We start from the raw sequence: 22,443 nt of genomic DNA on the forward strand, positions 1-22,443 counted from the left end.
GCAATGCACGGACTGAGGGAGTCCAGGGCTGAAGTCCACACTGTATGGAAATGCTGGCATCGCTGACGAAATCCACCAGATAACAGAAGATGGTGTGAAACTTTTTGCTCACGAGGTAGGGAAGCAACATTCCCTCCAAACGCTCACTGGAGGCTTTGCAGGCCTGCCTGCATCATCGTTCCCCATCTGAGCTCTGCAAGGACACGGACAGCAAGGAGTTGTCTAAGAGAGAGCTGCTGGGAGCTGGAGTGATGGATACAAATACCGCGCTGCTCACCAGACACTACAGCTATCCAAGTTCTGGCATTCCAGTTTTCAAAAATCATTTTAAAATGACTCCGGGAGATTTGGTTAAGACAAACGTGTGATGAAGACTATCACAAAGAAAAACCACTTGAAAGGCAAATACAAATATCTGTAAACATAGCATTTTATTAACAAAATGTTTACACTCTCCTTACAATACAACAAATTTTGTAGTGACTTAGCATGTTATACTCTATAAAAGTTTAGTATAGAATATTCAAGCTAAAACAATATAGTTTAACAGTATGCCAAATCAACCACCATTGCAAACCATCTACTACCAGCCTAAATGTAAAAAGAAAAATCTTACAACAAAGATCAAAAGATCAAGTTTTCTTTCGTCAGCATCTACAAACAATACAGACATCATACGGTTTATATATAGACTTAGGTCCAGCCCAAGGTTAAGACTGCAAAAATAAAGTCTTCAAACATCCATTTAAGCTTGGCAAACCATCATTACAATATTTCATCACAGGTAATTAAGCGATGCGTCATGCAGGGAAGCCACGGCTATAAATTTGGGCTGTTTATAGTGCAACAAGGCGGCCTAATCTGTAAGCAACTTAATTGGATTTTTTTCATAATAGACGCTATTATAGAAAGGCACAAATATCTTACTCCTTGCATCAGGTCTTGAAAAGGCATGACATTCTTAGGAGAAATAAGAATTGCTGGTACAAAGGCTTAGCTTTTTTTTTTTTTTTTTAAATGTCTAGGCTCATCTCCACAGCCATTTCTCTTCAAGACTTTAGACTTGGGGTCTTACACACTTTCACAAATGTTCTATTACAAACTAAGCGAGGTGCTGACACTTAAAACTGCCTCATCGCCGGCGGGAAGAAACATTTTGTTCCGCAGTCATGTTGCCACTGTAAGCTAGTACTGCCCTTTTCCTCGTTGGAAATACTGGACTTCTGCCCCTAAAATTAGCCTTTGTGTTATCTGACAGTACGGGTTGCCTGTTGCTTTCTCTTTCGGATGCGGTGGGCAAACCTTACTGCTGCGACCAGGTAAGGCGGCACGGGAAGGCATGTCACACGCGCTGAGGCAGCTGGTGCCCTGCGTCTTTAAGGGAGAGCCCACAGCAAAATGAGAAGAAGAGAAATAAGGCCAAGAAGTCGGCTTCGATCGCAGAGAAGGCAAGACGTCCGTTCTTAAGAAGGTCCGAGGCATGATTGACAATTATGTGAGTGACTCATAAAGTGAGACGATGGAAAGACTGAGTGGCTGGATGAGAGTTAAAAAAAAAAAAAAATCTTTTCCAGGGCGATAAAGCTCTGTCTACACAATACAACAAACGGTTTAAGAAACGGAGCCACCGATCAGTTGCTCTGACTGGCCAGCTGCTGCTAATTTTCCCCACACTGAATCGACCAGTCACTTGGACATCACGTGCATGAGCCACATTAAGAAAGTTTCCTAAACTAGGTAATAACCGCATAGGCAGTCAGCGGAGGTACACACATCTAAGCCCCACTTTCAACATTTTCCAGTGGGTGAAACTGATGATTCAAGTATAAATTTCATGAAAAAATTAATAACGATGAATTAAGGGTTAAGCTCCAATTGATGTCACACGCTGCTGGGCGCTGACGATTCCTGAAGTGGGAGGGGGCGTGCTCCACCCCGCCCCCCAGCCTGTGCCACGCCAGCTGGTGCTCAGTGGGCGCTGTGCTTGCCCTGGGGAAGAAGGGGTGCTCGGCTTTTCTCCGTGACATAAGATGGGGAGTTTCCCGGATAATTGCCATTCTGAGTAAAGATTGTCAGCCCTGTGTGTGAAATGCTGTTTTAAAGATGATTTCCTCTGAAGCACCGCTTTAAACAATTTGCTTCTGGAAACACGAAAAAGTTCCTGAATCAAGAAGTTGCATCAAAACCGGAGCATTTTCTTTTGCAGGATTAAGGAGGTGATTAAGGTCTACAGTTTAAAACTGCCAACTATAGAAGGCTCTTTCAAAAAATCATTCCTATCTGAGGATTTCCCATTAACTGGCTGAATTCCTGGCACTTGAATTCCTGTTCGTGGAAAGCTATCTAGAATCTTGTTTGTTTCAATTATGAAGCATTTTGATGAGGCACTGGATGCCAGGACCATGCACACCAATCTGAAAATGAACTGGCCATGAATTTTTTAAAATTTCTGTTTAATTCGTTAAGACTCCATGGTTTCAATTCTAGTATCTACTGATGACACATCCTAATCTTACTATCTATCTAAAATGTTCAAGGTAATGAAAGGAAAAGGTGGAAGATTTTGGATTTTTCTTTTTAATAATCTTCTGAATCTTTTGTTTGAAAGCCACAAACAATTCTAGCCTATCTGGAACTGATTATACTCTAAGAGGAAAGAACACAGATATTAGTTATTTCTGATGGTACAGACCAAAAATCAAAGTTGATCTATGCCACTGGAAGTCCTTCTAGATTTGGGAAGTAAATCATTTTCCTAACATGCTAGGAGAATCCTGAAGGACAAACTGAGAAAGATGGAGATTCTTGGTTCTATTTATTCCCTTTCTTCATTATGCCTAATGAAACTTCATCAATAACAGGTTGCTCACTTATCATTCTCTTGGACTGAAAAAGTGGAGGCTCCTGAAAAATGTAATACCCTCCTGATTTTTTTTTAGACTTTCATTTGCACATAAAACAGGACAAATGCCCCAGAATTCCATTAATATTTCATGAAAACTGGATAACCACATTGCCTGGATTTCTATTACTGGAAGTCAAGACAAGTAACTCTGCTGTCAAGAGAAATGGGCAGAGGTCATTTCTTTCAGTCCAAGGCTAAATTCCACCTCCATCTCCCTTTGCTAAAACTATACAGTTATCATGTTTGTCTCCTGGATAAATCTGGTGCTTGGACTGTTTTTTTGTTTGTTTGTTTGAATCATAGTACCACAGGAGTTAAAACACATCTCCTAAGCATTACCTTGAATCATTTAAAAATTTTTGATGGACCAAGCTGAGGGCAGGTATATAGTCACAGCCTGACCCTTGAAGGTACACTTTGCTTCTTCTTTTAAAAAATATTAACTGTTAAGAGGTAGACGATCTCTTGCAGTCAAACAAGTCATGCTGCTATAGTCCCTTTAAAACAAATTTAAATAATGAAGAATTTTTACAGGTTTCCACTCTCTGGCTTATCACTGTTGTTTAACTTTCATTACAGAGACAGGAGGAACATTTGCAGCCTAATGAGTTGAGAGAGAAGAGCCAGCCTGAGTCTGTGGGCTGTCATTTCCCCCCCAAGATGTTCTACAGCAGGTACCTAGTATAGATCAGAGTTAAGGGGATTCTAATAACTTTTCCCCAGAAGGAAAGGATTTTCTCATTACTTATACAGTTTCTTGCAAAGACATCCGAATGTGTAGGGGGCTCGTCTGTCACATATATAACATACTGTGTGCATACTTCTTATACACTAAGGGGCCATGAATCACATTCTCAGCGTGTTCTGAAAAAAAACAAGTGAAAAAATGCTTATAAGAATTTATACAACCTCTTTTGCAACTTACTCTCAGCCTATGAAAAGATGCATATAACAGTGAACAAATGCCTTTTCAAGCTCTGAGGCTGACATGCCAATTAGTGCGGTGTAGTCTGAATTAAATCTGCCCATTTTAACACAATGACATAACAGTACAGATATGCTGGTTTGACGCCTCCAGGAAAGCCATGGAATCGTCATCTGAGGACATTTTCATTATTCTATCTCCCAGAGTTTAATTTAGAAGGTCTCCTAGACCTATTTTCCTTCTTGAGAATAGAAAAGAAATAAACACAAAACGTAAAAAGAAGTTCTGAAATTAAATGTGGTTTTCTTTCCCTTTTTATATATTTAGAAATAATAAAACCCGATAACCTCAAGAAGGACACCAGCCCACTTAGAGGAGGTCGGGCCTCCAATATAGGAGGGTCAATCCTCTCACACATGGGGAGGAATCCAGGAAGCCTGTGTACAACGGGAGGCAGGCACCTCAAACAAAATCACACACAGGCGACCAGGAAGTGTGTTATTCTAAAGGAATCAGACCTTTCCTTCGCTGTGTGTAGAACGTGGCCTGTGGCTGAAAAGCAGGTGATGGAGGTTTCATTTGGAACCAGAAGGGCCTGCAATAGGTACTTCTCCCTAATCACTTATTAAAGAGAGTTTAAAATGAAGGACACTTAATCATACTCATACTTTATGTTCTTTTAATCACCAAATGACAGTTAATGAGTTATCACAGAATCAGAAAAACACTTATGTGAAAGGAGAGTTCTTAAGACCAATGGTTACTAAGATTGGACACCTGCAAAGAGCTGATTTCCATTTCTCTGAGAGGAATCAATATACACTTGCAGCTAATTAATGATTTTTCTCTTTTCAGTCCCCAAAGTTTTTAAAGATGTCCCTGCGTCATAAAAGAACCAAAAGATTTTTATAGATGGGCTATGACTCAATTCTTTTACAATCTAGCATTTTCTCATAATAAGAAATAAGAATAAAGAATATATAAAACGTGTACTAGATCATCGTTTAGTCAGGTGAATAATCCAAAGTGGGCTCAAAATAAAACACTGTTTCTGACTTTAATATTCATCTTTGCATTTGAGAAGCAAACAAGATAACTGAAAACATTTTCCCCCTGTTCTCATCAAGTATGAATTCTGAATTCTGAGAGAGCAATGTGTAGTTGTTATTGTTAAGCATTAAAAAGACACCACATGAGAAACAGAGACATGGCAATTTCTGAGACAGACTGAGGAAAATGAGAGCAAGAGAGGCCCTGAAACGCATGAGGAACACATGGGAAGGAGAATGAGAAATCAGGATGAGAAAGCGGCTGCGGAGGGCTGAAGGATGGACCCGTTCTGGGCTCCGTGCAGTAAATGTCACAATAGGATGAGAGGCATTCGGAGGCCTTACCAATAAGAGAGGCACCGAGGCACTATGCCTTTCCCTGTGCACACAGACACCATGAAATCATCCACAGCTGACTGACAGCTTTGGTTGAAAACATGTGAAGGTCACAGATTTGTGTCATCTTTTGGTGAAAAAAGACGGAAAGGGCCACACACGCATCGCCTCTTCGTGAATCCAGCAACCTTTGTTTTGTGTTGTTGTCATGGAGATAGAGGCCCAGCAGTGGGAATGTTAGGGACAAACCAGGGCAGTGGCCTGATGGCCCGATCCATTTGGAAATATATGAAACAAAGCCAAACCACCTTCAGGTGTAAAGAGCCCAGCCCTCAGAATCACGCGTTCTCTCTGAAGGCTTGCTAATTTCACGCTGGGAAGCAAGCTAGATGCTGCAGGGGCACAGAGTCCACACGTATTTTAAACAAAACAACATTAGAATTTTCACTACCTACATTCCTTCTATATGATTTCGATAAGAGAATAAGCAATTCCAAATGCTTAAGACATACACCAGGGGAAAGGGAATCGTTTTTTACTTAATCTGAGTTATAATTTTCCCATTACAATCTAACCGTATCAAGTGGGGGGGCACAAAGAAATAACCATTATTTTTAAAAGTTTCAACTGTTCAGTTTAAGGATAGCTCTGAAAGCACAATTTGGTTTGAAATTCAAACTGTTTCATTTCCTATTTGATCTTGTACATTTCCTTCCCGTACAATACTCAGGTTGGAAGGGTGCCAAGTTAGCCCAGGAACAAATTTTCACCAACTTCACTTCAGTGCTTTATTTTTAGATTACATTAAAAACCTCAGCAGGCTCCCTGAGGGAAGAGAGCCGTTAACCACTAACAGAGGCAGGGAAAACAAGGGAAACGGAAAGGCAGGCTAAATTGTTAACAAGGAAAGCTCTCTCGAAACAGTTGGCCTGAGGTTGCTGTAAAAGCTAAAAGAAACTTACCCCCAAGACCAGGTAGGTAAATGCGGAGAGCTCGGGACCTTAATCTTTTGCCCCGAAGCTAGGAAGGGCTAGTCAGGCTTGTCAAAGTGGCATAGTCTTCACTCACGATGATTTCCAGATGGGACTGGAGGGGCGGGGGTGGCGGGAGGGAAGGCAGAGAAGTCCTGACCGATCGCAAGCCTCGCACTCTAAGCTTTTGCACCATGTCAGCGTGCATCAAGGAGCCTCCTGTGCACAGGCTGAGAAACGGGCGGGCACAGTGCGAGAGGAAATGGAGTGTTGAATGAAACACAGAATTTGTTAATGTATTTACATAATTTATAATCTGTAAGCAATGGTCTCGTAAATATAGACTACAACTTTACATACGCTAAGCAACAGATCATTGTCTCCCCCACCAAAATATCTCGGTTAAATAAAAAATTGACAGCATTTACACCACTTTCTTTACTTTCTCTCTTCTTCTCTTTGTAAACCACTGCTAGTCAGTTTATAATCATCTGCAATTCAATTTATTCCAGGCAGCTTCTCTACCACCACCACCACCTTGATCGTGACAGCTTCCTGAAAAAGGTGCCAATAATGTGCCTGGTGACACGCATGTGACCGGGTCCAGATGCAAACCCAGGGTGAGGCGTGCACCTGCGGCTGGGAGTTTACTGTGCGTGTCCTGGGCTGATGTACCCAGCGGAAAGTGCTTTAGAGACGGCAGGGGGGAAACCATCTCCATCAGCCCTATAAATAACCCATTTTAGCTTCAAATAATAATAATTGCCATCCCTCCATTTATGACAACCGACCACATTCTAAATGATACCAAGAAAATGGTATCATTGGTATCAATGGGAAACCAAGGAAATGATAATCTCAAGATCTTTTTTTTCCCTTAAGAACCACAAAAGTGCTAATTTTCCCTTTACAAATGTTACATAAAATCTTGATTACAAAACTACTCAACAATTTAATCCTACCATCCATACAATTATACACTCCTTCTCAGCAAGGTCAAAAGCCAATGATGTAGTAGTCCCTTTGTACACCAGAGATTCTTTACAGAAGAGAAGTCCACAGACTGAAATATTATTGCTGCAGTCTCCAAAGAGGAAACAGAACCGGTCAATTCCTGTGAATCCTTGTTGCCCGAAGAAGATCCAAGACCGGCGAGGCGAGCCCTGGCGACAGGGCTCCAGCCCTCCCGCTAACTTTCAGGACCACCGACTTCACTGTTGAGCCTGGAGGCCGAGGCTCAGTCAGCAGCAGCTCCGTTTTGGCTCCGAAGGCTGTCTTCGGAGTTTGAAGCCCTTTCCACCGGAAGGCGGGTTGGCGTCAGTGGATGGAATTCTTCGACCTGAACCAAGAGGACAGGAAGGGAGGGAAGGGAATGAGCTTTCACTTTCTCAATCTGTTCATTCCCAGACACAACCATTTCGCAGATGCAATTTGACAGTTTTCATTAAAATTAAAAAAGTTGAAAAAACTTCTAATTTTGGAAGACTTTTAGATTTACAGAAAAGTTGCAAAGGTAACACAGAGCACTGCTGTATCCCCCTCACTCAGTTTCCCCTGATTTTGGTATCTTATAGCATTACCATGGGATTTGGCAAAACGAAGAACTCGACACTGGAACATCACTATCAACACGACTCCAGACTTTTGTCAGATGCCATCAGTTTTCCCACTAATGTCCTGTTTCTGTTCCAGGGTCCAAAGAAGGGTATCACATGGCATTTAGTACACATTTTTTTAACTAAAAAAAATTACATGTTAAAAAAATTGCATCAGAATGTGCCAGTCCCTCTGTGTCGCGGCAGAGGCCACCTTCCAGAGACAGGTGTGTGCAGACATGCACAATACACACACGCTCTTAAAACCAGGGCAGAAGCAAATACTGTTTCACTTAATATATCCTGGGGATTGCTCCACCAGAGCGTTCTTTTAAGTAGCTCTGTGATACCGCGTTGTGTGGATGTACCGTTCTTTATCCCCTATTGATAGATATTTAAGTCTGTTTCCAATATTTTGATGTTATTAAAAACAATGCAAAGACTGTGTTTGTAAACCCATGAGTGCATGTGTGGGATAAATTAACAGGCGTGGAAGAGCCGGGTCACGCGATTCTACTCCTGGGTATTTATCTGACACCGACACTGTATTCCCAGTGTCTATCTAGCACAAATGCAAGAAGGACGTGCAATTTCAATTTTGACAGATGCTGCCAAATTGCTCTCTGAAGAGGCTGTGCCACTTTACTCTCCTACCAACAATGCATGAGAATGAACAGGCTTCACTTTACTGCTCTGTGACTCATAATGTCAATTTCGAGAGCAACCTTGAATCACCCACCCACCTACCTCACTGGTAACTCACGCGCTGCTTCCTGTACAAAGGCGTTCCTGACACCCTCCCACTTCCTAACTCTGTCCAGTATCTCAGATGCTAAAATCAAGTCAGGAGCCAGAAGCACCTTACTACACATTTGTTTACGCAACTATCTCCATTACCTCCCTCTAATCAGGCCCAAAGCTCTTCAAGGGAAGAGATCTCCAGCTTTATGTTTCCAATATCTATTTAGCATAGCACCTGGCACTGAGGTATTTTGAAAACATGGAACGAACTGACACCTGCATCTTTGGCACTAATGAGGCTGAGTGGGAATCTGCCAACTCTCAGGTCCTCGGGTGCCCAGCCTGAAGCCTCTGGCACATCCAGCAGCCTGCAAGTCTGGGGTTGGGGAGGGAGAGGGCAGTACACAGCACGGTGCCCGCATGGCTAGGAAGCGTCCTCCAGTATGTCCTACAAGCACTTTCAAATGCCTATATGCACTGCTGTGAATACAGTGCACATTTATTTAAAAGCTTTACTGACTCTTCTTGTCATTACTTATTTCTCAATAAATGGATACTGAAAACACAGCTGGTATTACAGAGCCATCTCTGAAATATTTTTAGAAGAAAGCAGAGGAGAACACCTTCGTGACCTGAGAATATGCAAGGATTTCTTAAACAGGAGCCCCAAAATGCTAACCGTAAGGGAAAATAAGGATAAATTGGATTACATTAAGATTAAAAGCTCCAAGTTACTAAAGGAGTTGATTCAAAAATGAAAGTCAAGGGACTTTCCTGGTGGCACAGTGGTTAAGAATCCGCCTGCCAATGCAGGGGACACAGGTTTGAGCCCTGGTCTGGGAAGATCCCATGTGCCGCGGAGCAACTAAGCTCATGCGCCACAACAACTGAGGCTGCGCTCTAGAGCCCACGAGCCACAACTACTGAGCCCACATGCCACAACTACTGAAGCCTGCGCGCCTAGAGCCCATGCTCCGCCAACAAGAGAAGCCACTGAAATGAGAAGCCTGCGCACCGCAACGAATAGTAGCCCCCGCTCGCTGCAACTAGAGAAAGCCTGTGTGCAGCAACAAAGACCCAACACAGCCAAAAATAAATAAATAAATAAATAAATAAATTAAAAAAAAAATGAAAGTCAAGGCACACAGTGCATCTCTCCAATAGACATAATCAACAACGGACTCATAGTCAAAATAAACTATAAATACTAAGATAAAGGCAGATAAACCCAACAGAAAAATAGGCAAAACTACACAAAAGAGGATATCTAGATATCATAAAAATGTAAACAGACACTGGAAAGGTGCTCGACTTCATTCACTGCCATAGGTGCAGGTCACTACCCTGCCCCTCCGCGTCGGAGTGACTGGGGTTCGCAGACCCCACTGGTGTCCGTGCCAATATAACCACCCTGAAGACTGTTTGACAGTAAACTTGTGCTCAACGCACGCATACCTGAAGACTCAGTCATTCTTCTCCTGGGTATAAACAGACCCAAGAAAAATGTGTACCTGTCGCGTACATGTTGGACATGAAGCAGAATGTTCACAGAGGTTCTACTTGTCACAGCTCGAAACTGGACGTAACTACCCAAACGCCTATCCACACTGTGGGCATCCCTCGCCGCGCCCGCCCTAGCACACACGCTCTGGCGATGAGGGTGAATCGCGCGCTGATGTGGACAAATCTACCTAACGTGATGTAGAGCTAAAGACGCCACACACAGGAGAGTAAACCCAGTATGTTTTAAAAAGCATAAAATATAAAAACAGGCAAAACAAGAAGAGTTAGTGGTCAGGATGGTGCCTCCCTGGGGGTGGGGAGGAGGGGAAAGGCTGCCGGGACGCCGCTGGGTCTTGAAGTGAGTGCCGATTACAGGAGTCTACTCAGTCCGTGAACGTGCCTGGAGCTTTACACTTCTGATATGAGCACTTTTCAGCATGTATACTAGACTTTAAAAGCTAGCAAACCAGGCACTGTGCTAATGCAATTTTACAACACCCCAGTAAATAATAAACTCAATTTACATCTCTTTAAATTTTTCTAATCTTTTTGAACATATATTTTTTATTTTTCAGTCAAAATGAGTATGTACAGGCTAGTTTTTACACAGGAATTTTCATTATTGGTATAGTTCACCACCTTCCTGTTTTTTTAATACTGCTGGAGTAAAGAACACTTTAAAGAAATAGTGATAATTTTAGCACTCATGACACCACACACTTAGATATTTTAGCTTGAACTGTGAAAAATTCCCGACTGGCTTCACACTGCCTTTCAAGAATGCTGGGTAACTGCTATTTACAATCTAGGAAGACGATAATATCATGACTCTTCAACGCTGGCAGGCAGGGGCTGGACTGGAGCGTGCACACCGGCCTCTACCAGCCGCCCCAGGCAGCAGATGCGCCTGGCACGCCTGCACAGGGTCCTGAAAATATGTGAATAAGTGGCCAGGTTTAAACAGTGTGACACGTTACATAAAATCCAGATCTCTGGTTCTCAGAACAAACTAAAAACATCAAAAAATAAAAATAACACCGAAAATAACCCCAACAATTGAGCAGCCAAGGGCCTAAATCCCAGTGCGGTCCACCTGCTGGAGCTGGGCCTGCCCTTGCCAGCTGTCAGGGTCACCAGGGCTTTCTGAAGCCCCCCAGGTCTCGGCGCTTGCCCCGGGCCTGCTCCTCTGTTGGGCCGTCCCTGCCTGGCCCCGGTGGCCCTTCCTCTACATGTTGGCCAAGGGCCCTTCCACTTCTCTCAGACCTCCCCCAAAGGATGGTTCTGAATGAATAAGTTCACTGTGCTTTGCTGGCTTTCTCCTGTCCTCCAACGGGAAGTCTGACCTGTTCAGTTAACATGAACCCCAGGGCTCTGCACACCTGCTCTGTCAGGTCTCAGCTCCAGTATCACCTTCTCAGAGAAGCCTTCCCCGACCACCTGCAGAAACCCTTTCACTTCATCCTACGTTATTTTCTTCCTATCACTGCTCATCATCTGAAAGGACCTCACTTATTTGTGTGTTCACTGTCTCTCCCACAGTGGAACGTGCACCCCAGGACAGCAGGGGCAGACCCCATCTCGTTTGCCGCTGTCTCCCCCGAGCCTGGAACAGCTCTCCACGAATATACCGATGAACTTGAATGAAATGAACACACAGATACAATCTGTAGAGGACCCCAAAGGCGCGCAGCAGCCTCTCCCCTGTCTAGTGCCGTCCTATTAACACTTCTGCAAAGGGAAAGGGAAAGAGGAGGGGTGGGAAAAAGTGGTCTTACGTTTCACTAGCGAGAGCCTAGTATTAATTTTTGAGGGCTCTCTTACAGTGGAATTACACACACATTTCACTTCCCTTTATTTATTTTGTTCATTTTCAATGACTCTGGACAACTAATTGAAACACATTTAAAGAGAGAAAGAGGGAGAGATGACGGCTTCTAGGACCTCTAGGCCCTGCACAATATTTATTCAGTAGCAACATTCTTTCTAGAAGGGCTACAGTCATCAGGCAGCAGCTCTCCAGCACTTACAGCATGATATGAAAACCCACCGTCACTCTTAAATTCTCAAATCTCATTCCACTGAGAACAGTATCAGAGACTAGACCACTCTACGTAAGGAGAAAATTCTACTCGGCAAGATAATTCTGTTTTAAGTTGCTCTGCACAGAGGAAACCCACGAGGCACAGAGATACTCACTAATTTCTATAAAGAGTTCGTTTATGTTTATCGCGTTTTTGGCGCTGGTCTCTACAAAAACTGCATGGATGGAGTCGGCGTAGTCCTTAGCATCTCTCTCCATGACCTCTCTGGAAGGCAATGAATTGCAAATCAGAAATTCTGCCCATCAAGAGCTTAATGTGATCCCCACCTACCCAGTAATTAACCAGATTTATGATGATAAAGGATGTCACGAATGGCTGGTGAATGAGCCCTGACGCCGTGGTCCTCCCAATTACACCCCTTCTATGGTTAAAGAAAACAGAACAGAACAGAACAGAACTCGGGACTACTAGCAATGCATCCAATGGAATGGCCAGAGAATCACCGGGGTTTCTCTTCCCCTCAAAGTAGAGCCCTTGCTTGGGGAATCGTGGAAGTGGTCCAGAGAAATTGCCAATAAACGTGCTTTCCTTAAAATATCCTTCCCCATTCAGGTATCCTATGTCATGAGAGCTGAGGGCTACACTAATCCCAGATATTGTCAAGTATGATGCAAATGACGTTTGAATAAATCACACACCTGTCTCGATATATAATCTAATTAGCTCCAAATGTCTGAACTCTTAAATTTTAGTTTGAAACTTCAGGACTCCAACCAAACAACAAAAAGGAATTTTTCAACGTCAGAGATAAAATAAAAGCAAGATTCTTATATTGGATATTGCTCTGTAAGAAAAGGAACACATAATCAGCACTGTAATCTCCTGTTCTAATAACTTACCTTACGTCGATAAGATCACACTTATTTCCTGCAATGGCAACTACAATATTGGGTGGGCCGTGCTGTCGAAGCTCTTTTACCCAATTCTTTAATGTTGAAAATGTCTCCTGTAACACAGAGGAGGAAAGCAACTGGAGATCTAAGCAACCAAAACAGAGTTTTCAAAATAGTCTAAAGAAAACGGTATGTAAGTCTTACTTCTTTTGTGATATCATAAACAATTATAGCTGCAGCCGAGCCGCGATAGTACATTGGCGCTAAGGCACGAAACTGCAGAGAAGAGGGAAAAATAAACAACAAAATTGGGAAAACTGGTTAAATATGTTTTTTACTAGACTTTTAAGCCCATTATCCCTGCACAAAAGGTAATCTTTCTCTTAAGCCAAAGAAGATGACATGATGCTTTAAAGCAAATGAACCAATAATTACCAAAGGCAAAAACTTTTAATGTAACACTGAAATGCCTCTCAGAAGGTAGTTTAGAATACAGTTTTATAGGAATTAAATATGGTGCTATAAACAATTGTTTCAGCTAAAAAGGAATTTTAGTTGAACTCAATGTTATAATTCCCAAATTCATTTGTTCAATAGTCCTTTAAACTTTGGCTTCCCAAACTATCAAAGAGATAAAAATAATGCTGTAAATAGTTCTCCAGAGAAGTGGCTGCATTTGGGTGTTGAAAAGATAACCCTGTAATCTAAATGCTGATTGTGCTACAGAAATGAGTACACATTTACATTCACGACTTGGATGGGCCTGTAACTCGCTTTTTTGATATCTTCCACACACGTGGCAATTCCCAAATGCAGGTACAGATCTCATTTCATTTACATGAATTTAACTCTGTGTGCAGGGTTCCTTCCCACCAATCACCTCCCTGCCCCAATACAATAGGGAGGGAAGAGAAGGAAAGGGAGAGGAATAACAATTTAAACAGCGAGGCTGATTCAGTGGGCCATTTCTCTTGATAGAGTGTGAGATGGAAAATGGGAAGCTCTCGCCCCAGTCAACCCTGGTTCCTGGGCATCTGTGTGAGCACCTTGCTCAGTGAATGTGATGCCAGTGTTGAAAGACAAGACTCTTACCTACGCTTGACCTTTGTCTTACACCCTGACTTTGAAACCTGACCCCTACATATGATGTGAGAGATACCACTGGACTCTCCTCTGGCTCTCTGTTCTGTGGCTTCCCCGCAAAACACAGGTAGGAAATGTCATGAGAAGTGAGCATCTGAATACATTCCATATACAGAATTACAGACTCCACAACTTCTTACCCAATGACTTAACCTTTGGCTTTTAAACTTTCATGCTAATTTGAGTTTTACAAATGAAAGTGAAATTATGACTGTAAACTCCATGAGGAAGAGAGCATGTCTGTTCAGTACCCCGTTTTATCTCTGGGCCAGGCGCCTGGCACACTGTAGTAAGCCAGAAGTGGGGAATAAGGGAATAAGAACTGTTTAGGTGCAGGAGGAGGTCAAACTAAATGCCAAACCCAGATGACCATCCATGTGAAGTTTTACTAGTCTCAATGAGAAAGATCCCTGCTTCTGGGGTCAAAGCCTGATAACTTCCGATAAAATATGTTAAGTATTAGAGAAGAAAAAAAAAACAATAATAAAGCCTGTAAGCAACTTTAAGGAAACTAGATTATTAGGTAGAAAAGACTCTGGATTGTCTTCCAAGGGGTGAGAGTCACAGGAGCAAAGGCAATATTAGCTTTCATTTTTGATGCATTATTCTGGCAACATGCTTTACAAGATTGTTGTTTCTTTGGCTTTGTTTTGTTTTTTCCATTTAAATTTGTAAGGTAAAATTCATTTAGAGAAGTGCAAAGATCTTAAGTTTTATAAAAGGTCTTAAGTTTTGGTAAAACAACAAATGTGTAGGTATACAACCACGTAAACACCATCCCACTGAGATATAAAACGTTTGTATCAACATGGAAAGTTCCCTAATGCTCCTCTTTTCATGCCCCTTCTTTATCCTTGAATATCCAAGTCTATTTTATTGATATTTATTGATATTGATATAACCACAATGGTTTTCTCTTGCTTAAGATCTGCATAGAATATCCTCTTCCATTCTCTTATTTTCAAGCAATGTCTGGGTTTACATTTAAGGTAATCCTTTTATAACCAGCACATTGTTAGATCCTGACTTTTGATCCAATCTGACAACCTCTGCCTTTTAAGTGGAATGTTTAGTTCCTTTACATTTAATGTACTTACCGATATATTTGGTTTTTACTAATATTAGTTCTACCATTTTGCTGTTTGCTTTATATTTGTTCCATTAAAAACAAAAAAACCTGTTCTTCCTTTCTTCCCTTCTTTTGCATTAACTATTTTTTAGTATTCAATTTTAACTTATTAATTTGTCCACTGGCTTTTTAGTTATACCTTCCTGTATTACTTTTTACATGGCTGCTCTTGTAACTACAATATACATTCCTCACAGTTGACTTAGAGTTTAAAATGCACCACCTCATGTAAAAGATCAGAACCTTACAAGAATTTTTTTATCCCACTGTCCTTTGTGCTATTGTCAAATATTTTAAATCTATGTGATAACCCACACAATCCAATATTATAATTTTTGCATTAAACAGCCAGTAGTCTCTTAAATAAGAAGAAAAAAGACAGATTTTTATATTTACTGTTTCTAGTGGTTATTATTTCTTCCTACGGATCTGAGTTACCATCTGGTGTCATTTCCTCTAGCCTGAGAACCTTTCTGGGACTGCTGCTGCTAAATCCTCTCTGCTTTTCTTCTTCTAATGGTGTCATGACTTTGACTTCATATTTTAAAGATAATTTTGGCAGATGGATAATTTTGGCACTTTAAAGATACACTGCTCCACTGTCTCCTGGCCTCCACTGACTCTGTGGGAAGCTGGCCCTCATTCATACTGTTGTGTCCCACACATAATGTGTCTATACTATTATCTCTGGCTGCTTTCAAGATCTGTCTCTTTAACTTTGGTTTTCAGCAGTTTGATTATGATGGAACTAGATGTGGTTTTCTTTGTACCTATGAGTTTGCTAAACTTTTGGATTTGCGAGTTGATATATTCCACCAAAATTTGGGAAATTTTCAGCCATTATTTCTCAAAATATCTTTTCTGTCTCCTTCCCCCCTTTTTACAACTTCTGGGTCTCAAGTTACACATATGTTAGATTGTTTGAATTTGTCCCTATGGTACTAAGACTATGTTCCTATTCTTCCACTCTGTTCTTCTGTTTTGTCACTTATCCAGTGGACTTTTCATCTTAACTATTACAGTTTTCAGTTTTAGCATTTCCGTCTGATTATTAGTTGCCATTCTGTGTAAGATTCCCCATCTGTAGTTAAGTAGATTATGACTACTTTTCCTAAAAAAAAAAAAAAAAAAAAGACTACTTTTCCTTTAAATCTTTGAACATTTCTAAACCATCTGGTTTCCATTATCTTCTCTGAAGAGTGTTAAAACACTGGCTAATCACCCTGAGATTGGTTTTACACATGGTTAGGGTGGGTCTACTTGGGTCTCTACTCTTCAGACATGGCCCTTCAGAAGTTTCAAGGGAAGCCCAACGTGTTTATCAACCCCCTCTAACAGGGCAGGACTGGACGCCAAACTCTCCTTTTCCTGTGATGAGCAGCAGCCGCATCTCCGCTCCGTCTTGTCACCCCTCCAGCTGTTGGTTTCTCTTGGGTCTCTTAGTGTCGCCCCTGTGCATTCACAATTTGGGGGTTAAGCAAAGCCTTGAAGGGAATTTACAAGCAGATTTTTGGGGCTTCCCTCCTTGTTGGATCCATCTTTTCTGGGATTTGCCTCCTTCCTTCCCAGCTGCTCTAGCAACCTTGCATTCTGTCCTCAAATACTGCAAGCTAAAAAGACAGTCTTTCTGCTGGAGTCCTAGCTACCCTGTGCTGCATGGTCTGGGGAGTGCCCTCTGGGGAAAAGCCATGAAAATGTGAGTCTCACTCAATGTCATTCCCTTTTCAGTCCCCAACTGCATCTGGTTGCTTGGCAGTACCTTCAGAGAGTTGTTTAATGTTTTGTCCAGAGTTTACACATAATAGTTATCTGTGGGAGGGTTAGTCTGTTACAAGCCACTCCACCATTACTGACACTGAAACTCTTTCCATGTCCTTTTGGTGTAAAGAAAGAAGGTGGCAGCTTAAAAAGAGACTAACAGGACATCCGCACAGCTCTGCTCCCAATCTGGCTCTAGATCAGCGGTTGGCAAACTTCTTCTGGAAGGGGGTAGGCAGTAAACATTTGGGGCTTTGTGGGTCATATGATCTCTGTCGCAACTCCTCAGCTCTATTACGGAAGTGTGAAAGTAGCCGTAGACAATATGTAAACAAATAAGCATGGCTGTGTTCTGATAAAACGGGAAGCAAGCTGGATTTGGCCTGTGGGCCACAGTGTGGACCCTGGCTCTAGATATTAAGCCACTACACGTTTTCCTGATTTCAGACACAAGAACAACTCCTCTGTGGCTCCTGTGACAGTGGATGAGTCCGTGTCTTCCTGGTGCTCTGCCCTCTAGAAACAGTCATTAGGAGAAACCACAGTAAGATTCAGGGACATAAATCTTCAAGGACTGGATGCAGTGTCTATTAGACTTTGGTTAGAAGCTTTCTTTTACATGATCACAGACAGATGGCAAGTAACTGAAATGCTGCTGCTACAGTTATGGTGCATTTCTGATATGGACTTGAGGTGCACGTCTGAGCAGGGGCTGGGTCTGTCTCCATGCTTCTGCAGGAGTCCCTGTTAGTGAAGGGTGATTGGTGGGAAAAGATCACTTAAAACGAATTCATTTAGGATAGCAAATAGGAATGAAAAGGTTTGACAAAGGCTCTATCTTGAGAAAAAAATTATGAAAACGAGTTTCATTTTATCTGATATTAGAAAAAACTTAGGTTTATTATTGCAACCAGGAGCTAGTTTCCTGAATGAACACTGAGTCAGAGTTGATCGATAACTTGACTGTGATTCTTTTGATAAAACCATATGCTGGCACAATATGATATCTATCTTTCATTTCATGTTTGCCTTTCCTAGTCCTATCATAAAAAAGGAATTTTTACAAAATATTTGAGGACTCCATCAGTTTTCCCGAGGCCTCTCAACCTTTTGATACACAAATCGTTACCTTCTGAAGCACTTATGTCATCATTCTCATCAGTAGTTTTCTCCTCACTTAATGTAACAAACCCCTTACCGTCCATGGCTTTGCATGACATCTGCGAAGTTCTCCAAAATCACTTTCACTGACTTAATGAAATTACTTCGCAACCAGCTGCGACTGGACCATCAGAAAGATGACCCATCTGTGAAAACGCGAGGGTCAAATGGGTGACCCTGTGCCTGAATGGTCAGTTCCTCATAAAGGGGTGCCATTTTACGATGACTTTTGGTTCCATAATAAATGTCATTACTACAGAGAATTGAATAATATGCAATATCAGAAATGTGTAATTTGAGGCATGCAATACTCACATGGTAAAACTAGCTAGAGGATCTGTTCCTCCTTACCTGTGCCAAAGCAGGCTGACAATCAACTGATCTAAATCCACTGGCATCAATACTGTGTGCCAGGGGCTGAGTGCACAGACATGAGGACGGTCCCTGCCCCCAAGGAGCTCACAGTCTAACAGAAGATAAACAAGTAAGGAAACGGGGGACAACCCCACAGATGTGGGCAATTGCAAAGACTGTTCAGGATCCGAAGAGATACACTAAAGAGTTCAGCTGCTAATTGGCCCTCCCAATGTCTGAGCGTCAACCCCAGGTCAGGCTCTGTGCTGGGCCCTGGGAATACGACCCCGTGGTCCCAGCTCTCACAGTTTACAGTCTGTGGGCACAGCCTGTCAGGAAGAGTGTGTAGAAAGATATCTAATTACAACTTGGAATGAGGGTCCTGAGGGAAATGAATAAAGGGCAGTGATGGAGAATGAGCTGGGGTTGTGCTTAGGTACAGAGGGGTTAGGGAAAACTGTGAAGGTGTGACGGTGAACTTGAGACGAAAAGGCTGGTAAGGAGCCAGCTGGCCAGGCTCTGAGTGGAGGGAAGAGAGAGTTCCAGTACGAGAAACAGCGTGTACGAAGGTCCGGTTCTGGAGAGTTTGAGGAACTGAGCCGAGGCAGCGGGCTGGAGCTCAGCGGGTGAGAGCGTGGACGGACCGGGAGGGCCCTGGAGAGCAGGTGGAACAGGCCGTGCAGGGCTGTGCAGGCCAGTGGGCAGGGCGTGGCTCCCAGGAGAGGAGCAGTGGGCAGTTACTGAAGGGCAGTTAAGTGGGAGGATAAGGTATTAAGTGGGGCTGGGAAGGGGGAAGTTAAAAGGTGAAAGGAATTCTCAGGTGAGAGTTAAAGTGGCGGACAGCAGAGAGCTGGCAGTGGAGACGGGGAGAACTGAGTGGATCCGAGGTGTATGTAGAAGCCGGAGCTGCCGGGACACGCGGTCTCGCCGACGTGGCAGGCTGACCGGGAGGGAGTCGAGCGCCTCCGTGTTCACGCCTGAGCACAGCGGACACGGGGCCATCTGAGAACGGCAGGGGTGGTGAGGAAAGCTCCCTGGGGCGACATCAGACACGAGCTCTGAAGGCTGAGCATGCGGTCTCTAGGCTAACGGTGGCAGGGAGGGTATTCTGCGCAGAGGGAACGGCAAGCCATGGGTATGAGGGTGTGGACTGGCCTGGCGCACTGCAGAAGGCTATGCAGTTTGGTCTTGGAGGATGAATTGGTGGGAGCAGGTGAAGGTGGAGAGTCAGGCCGAGGTTGGCACGGTCCGGGCCCTAAAGGCCGTGCCCGGGACAAACGGGAAGGACACGCTTACAGATGCGCCCTGGAGGATCTTCACAGCATTGCAAACAGTTTGTGATTAGCTGTCAGACGTTTCGCTCTTCTTAAACCCTGTGATCTGGCAACAACCAGCTGGAGCGAGGGCTCACTGCAGGCACCCCTCTCCTGAGGGTCTCCTCGGCGCGGGGCTCTGACGGGCGGGCCTTCCGGGCCCACTGGGCTCATCTACATTCCCTGCGCGAGCCCCTGGCTGGTTCATTGATAGAGCTCCAGGTAGGGGTGAGGCAGATTTGCATCTCAGAGCAACTACTCCTGGTGCAGAATCAATTAGAAATGGGGAAACAAGAGGCATGCAGACCAGCTAATTACAAAACTTCACAGAATCCTGCTGTTATGGTAGCAGCGAGAGAGAGGCATAAACCCTTGTGTTATTCTTCTTTTATGTTCTGGAAAGAAGAGATGTTATATATCACCATGTCTACCAGGACAGGCTCTGATTCAAAGCACAATGGAATCCATATCATAGCACGATGCTTCATAATGAGGGTTTTGCTGTGTCATCAAATATATGGGAGGGGGTAACCGAAACTTGGGATTCAGTGAAAGGGCACATATATTACTTGTATGAAGAGCCACGAGTTCGTGGCTAATAGGCTAGATGCCAGGGCTGTGTCCATGGATATATTCAGGAACACTGTGTGGCAAGCAGCCCTTCTGAAGGACAGCAGAGTGGTGGTTAGCAAAGGCCTAGCCCCACTGGAGACGCACGGCCCAAACAACGTGGGAGAAGCAGGGACCGGAGCCTTAGCAGACGCATCTAAGGTGAGGAAGTGGACACAGGGTGTGATATCCAGCATTAAAAAAACGGAGGAGACCAAACAGAGCACACTCTAGACGTTAAACCTGCACAAACGTATGCTGTCTACGTCTAGGACAACGGCAGTGGCTTGCTGTGCTTTCCTGCACGTGTCTGTGATGATTCTTGTCAGGTTTTATACCCTTCGCGGTATCTATGCTGTCTCAGGTAAGACTGTGAGGACAGACTATTTCTCCGGATCACTTCTGCTATACTTATAAGAGCTTAAGATAGCACTGTGCATCCATCACATGTTCTTGTTTTGATAATAGTGTTTGAAAACAAAATTAAACAGCAGCTGAATAATGGGGTAGCTGCCAGACACACCTCAACAGGGAAATGAGACTCCGGGCCCAGAGGGAAAATGAGGTGGCAGCAGCGTCTGGTCCCCTCCCCGCCTTCCCACCCCGTCCGACTAGGGCGGGCTTTGCCAAATGCCATTCTGCACGGTGAGGCCGTGCTCCCGGCCCAGCTCTGGTCCAGGCCCTTCCTGAGGCAGATGCCCACTCTGGACAACTTCATCATCAGGCGTTTATTAAGCACCTATTGCACGGCACTGTGTTAGCTCATCCATTTCACTTAAATCTCAAACTTTATATGCTGTAAAGTTCGCTCCTTAGCATTTAAAAGGCGACTATAAATGGGATGTGCTTAACTCTCCCTTTCTACCGTTAATTCTTGTATATCTTTGCTAGAGGATGGAGCCCCAAATTACACACAATACTCTGAGCAGGGTTTTACCAGGCCTGTTGGTCAGCGTTTACTTGAAGACACTAAAAAGTATAAAAATGTCCTCAGTGCCCATATCACTTTCTCCATCGGTGGACTCCGTGGTTCTAACTGAAAAGAGAAAGGCTGGCCCACGCAAATGGAAAGACGTGTCTCCAGCGCAGAGAAGTGAGGCGAGTGACGTGAAATGACAGGAACCGGCGGTTTTGTCGGGGCTTTAATCTGGGCCTCAGAAAAACACACAGTAAATTAAAGAGTGACTTACTCGTTCTTGTCCAGCTGTGTCCCAGATTAGGAATTTATGCAGCTCATTCTGGTACTGGACAGTCTTGGTCATAAAAGATGCCCTATAAAGAGAGACCTGAATGATCAGAATACAATTATTTAAAGCACGTCGCCAGCCCCAGCTGGAAACACCACTTCGACTTCATGCTCAAACTCCCGCTCCACACTATATCCTAATTGTGGTCCTCTCCGGAGTATTCACGAGAGGCTCAGATGCTGGTTGCATATTCTGGGTCAAAATAAAGCGTCAGGCACATCTGCCCAACACAAAGGAAGGGTTCTTTGGCTTGTGACTGCCTGAGCTCCACATCAAAAGAACCAAGAGATAATTTGATAGTCCAGACATTAGCCTCCCTTGCAATATGCAGAAGCTGTTCTTTAAAAAGATGGCACCACGGGAAAACTCCTGTAAAACCTGTGTCCAGGAAACCGGTGTGCTCATAAGCATCAGGCCATTTAGCTTTGTCCGCACCCGTTCCTAAACCACGCGACCACATAAAGAGCTAGTGAAATACTAGAGTTAATAAAACGAAGATGCCAAACGAGAAGCAGGAAGACAGCTGGCTCCTCTGTGTTTCAGTAACAAAGCAGCCCCTTGGTGGTCCCGATGGGCCACATCAGGCCTCAGCGGCCGCCCCAGCCCTCTATGGGGAAAGGAATGCTGATGGGCATGTCTTACTGCTCTCTGTGAGGCGCCACTCTGCCCAGGGGCCTTTGAAGGCAGGGGCTGGGGGGTCTCATGCTTTCTGGAGACTCTGTGAGGAGTTGTGGTGGCCCAGAACACATGCCTGGGCCCTCTAGGGGCT

General features: G+C 43.7%; 1 protein-coding gene across 1 annotated transcript in view; it reads right to left on the reverse strand.

Annotated features, from left to right (window-relative positions):
• Positions 1–412: 412 nt before the first annotated feature.
• RAB22A (RAB22A, member RAS oncogene family) overlaps positions 413–22,443 on the reverse strand; it is a 52,767-nt gene continuing 30,736 nt past the window's right edge. Inside the window, exons 3-7 of the mRNA XM_082428350.1 lie at positions 21,618–21,699; positions 13,165–13,236; positions 12,967–13,073; positions 12,222–12,331; positions 413–7,525 (exon numbers count right to left, since the gene is read on the reverse strand). Of these exons, the coding sequence (XP_082284476.1) occupies positions 7,428–7,525; positions 12,222–12,331; positions 12,967–13,073; positions 13,165–13,236; positions 21,618–21,699 (469 nt within the window). The 3' untranslated portion in view covers positions 413–7,427. The remainder of the gene's footprint in view (positions 7,526–12,221; positions 12,332–12,966; positions 13,074–13,164; positions 13,237–21,617; positions 21,700–22,443) is intronic.

Source organism: Balaenoptera physalus (assembly GCF_965194825.1).
Source record: "Balaenoptera physalus genome assembly, chromosome: 16".
NCBI classification, from domain to species: domain Eukaryota; kingdom Metazoa; phylum Chordata; class Mammalia; order Artiodactyla; family Balaenopteridae; genus Balaenoptera; species Balaenoptera physalus.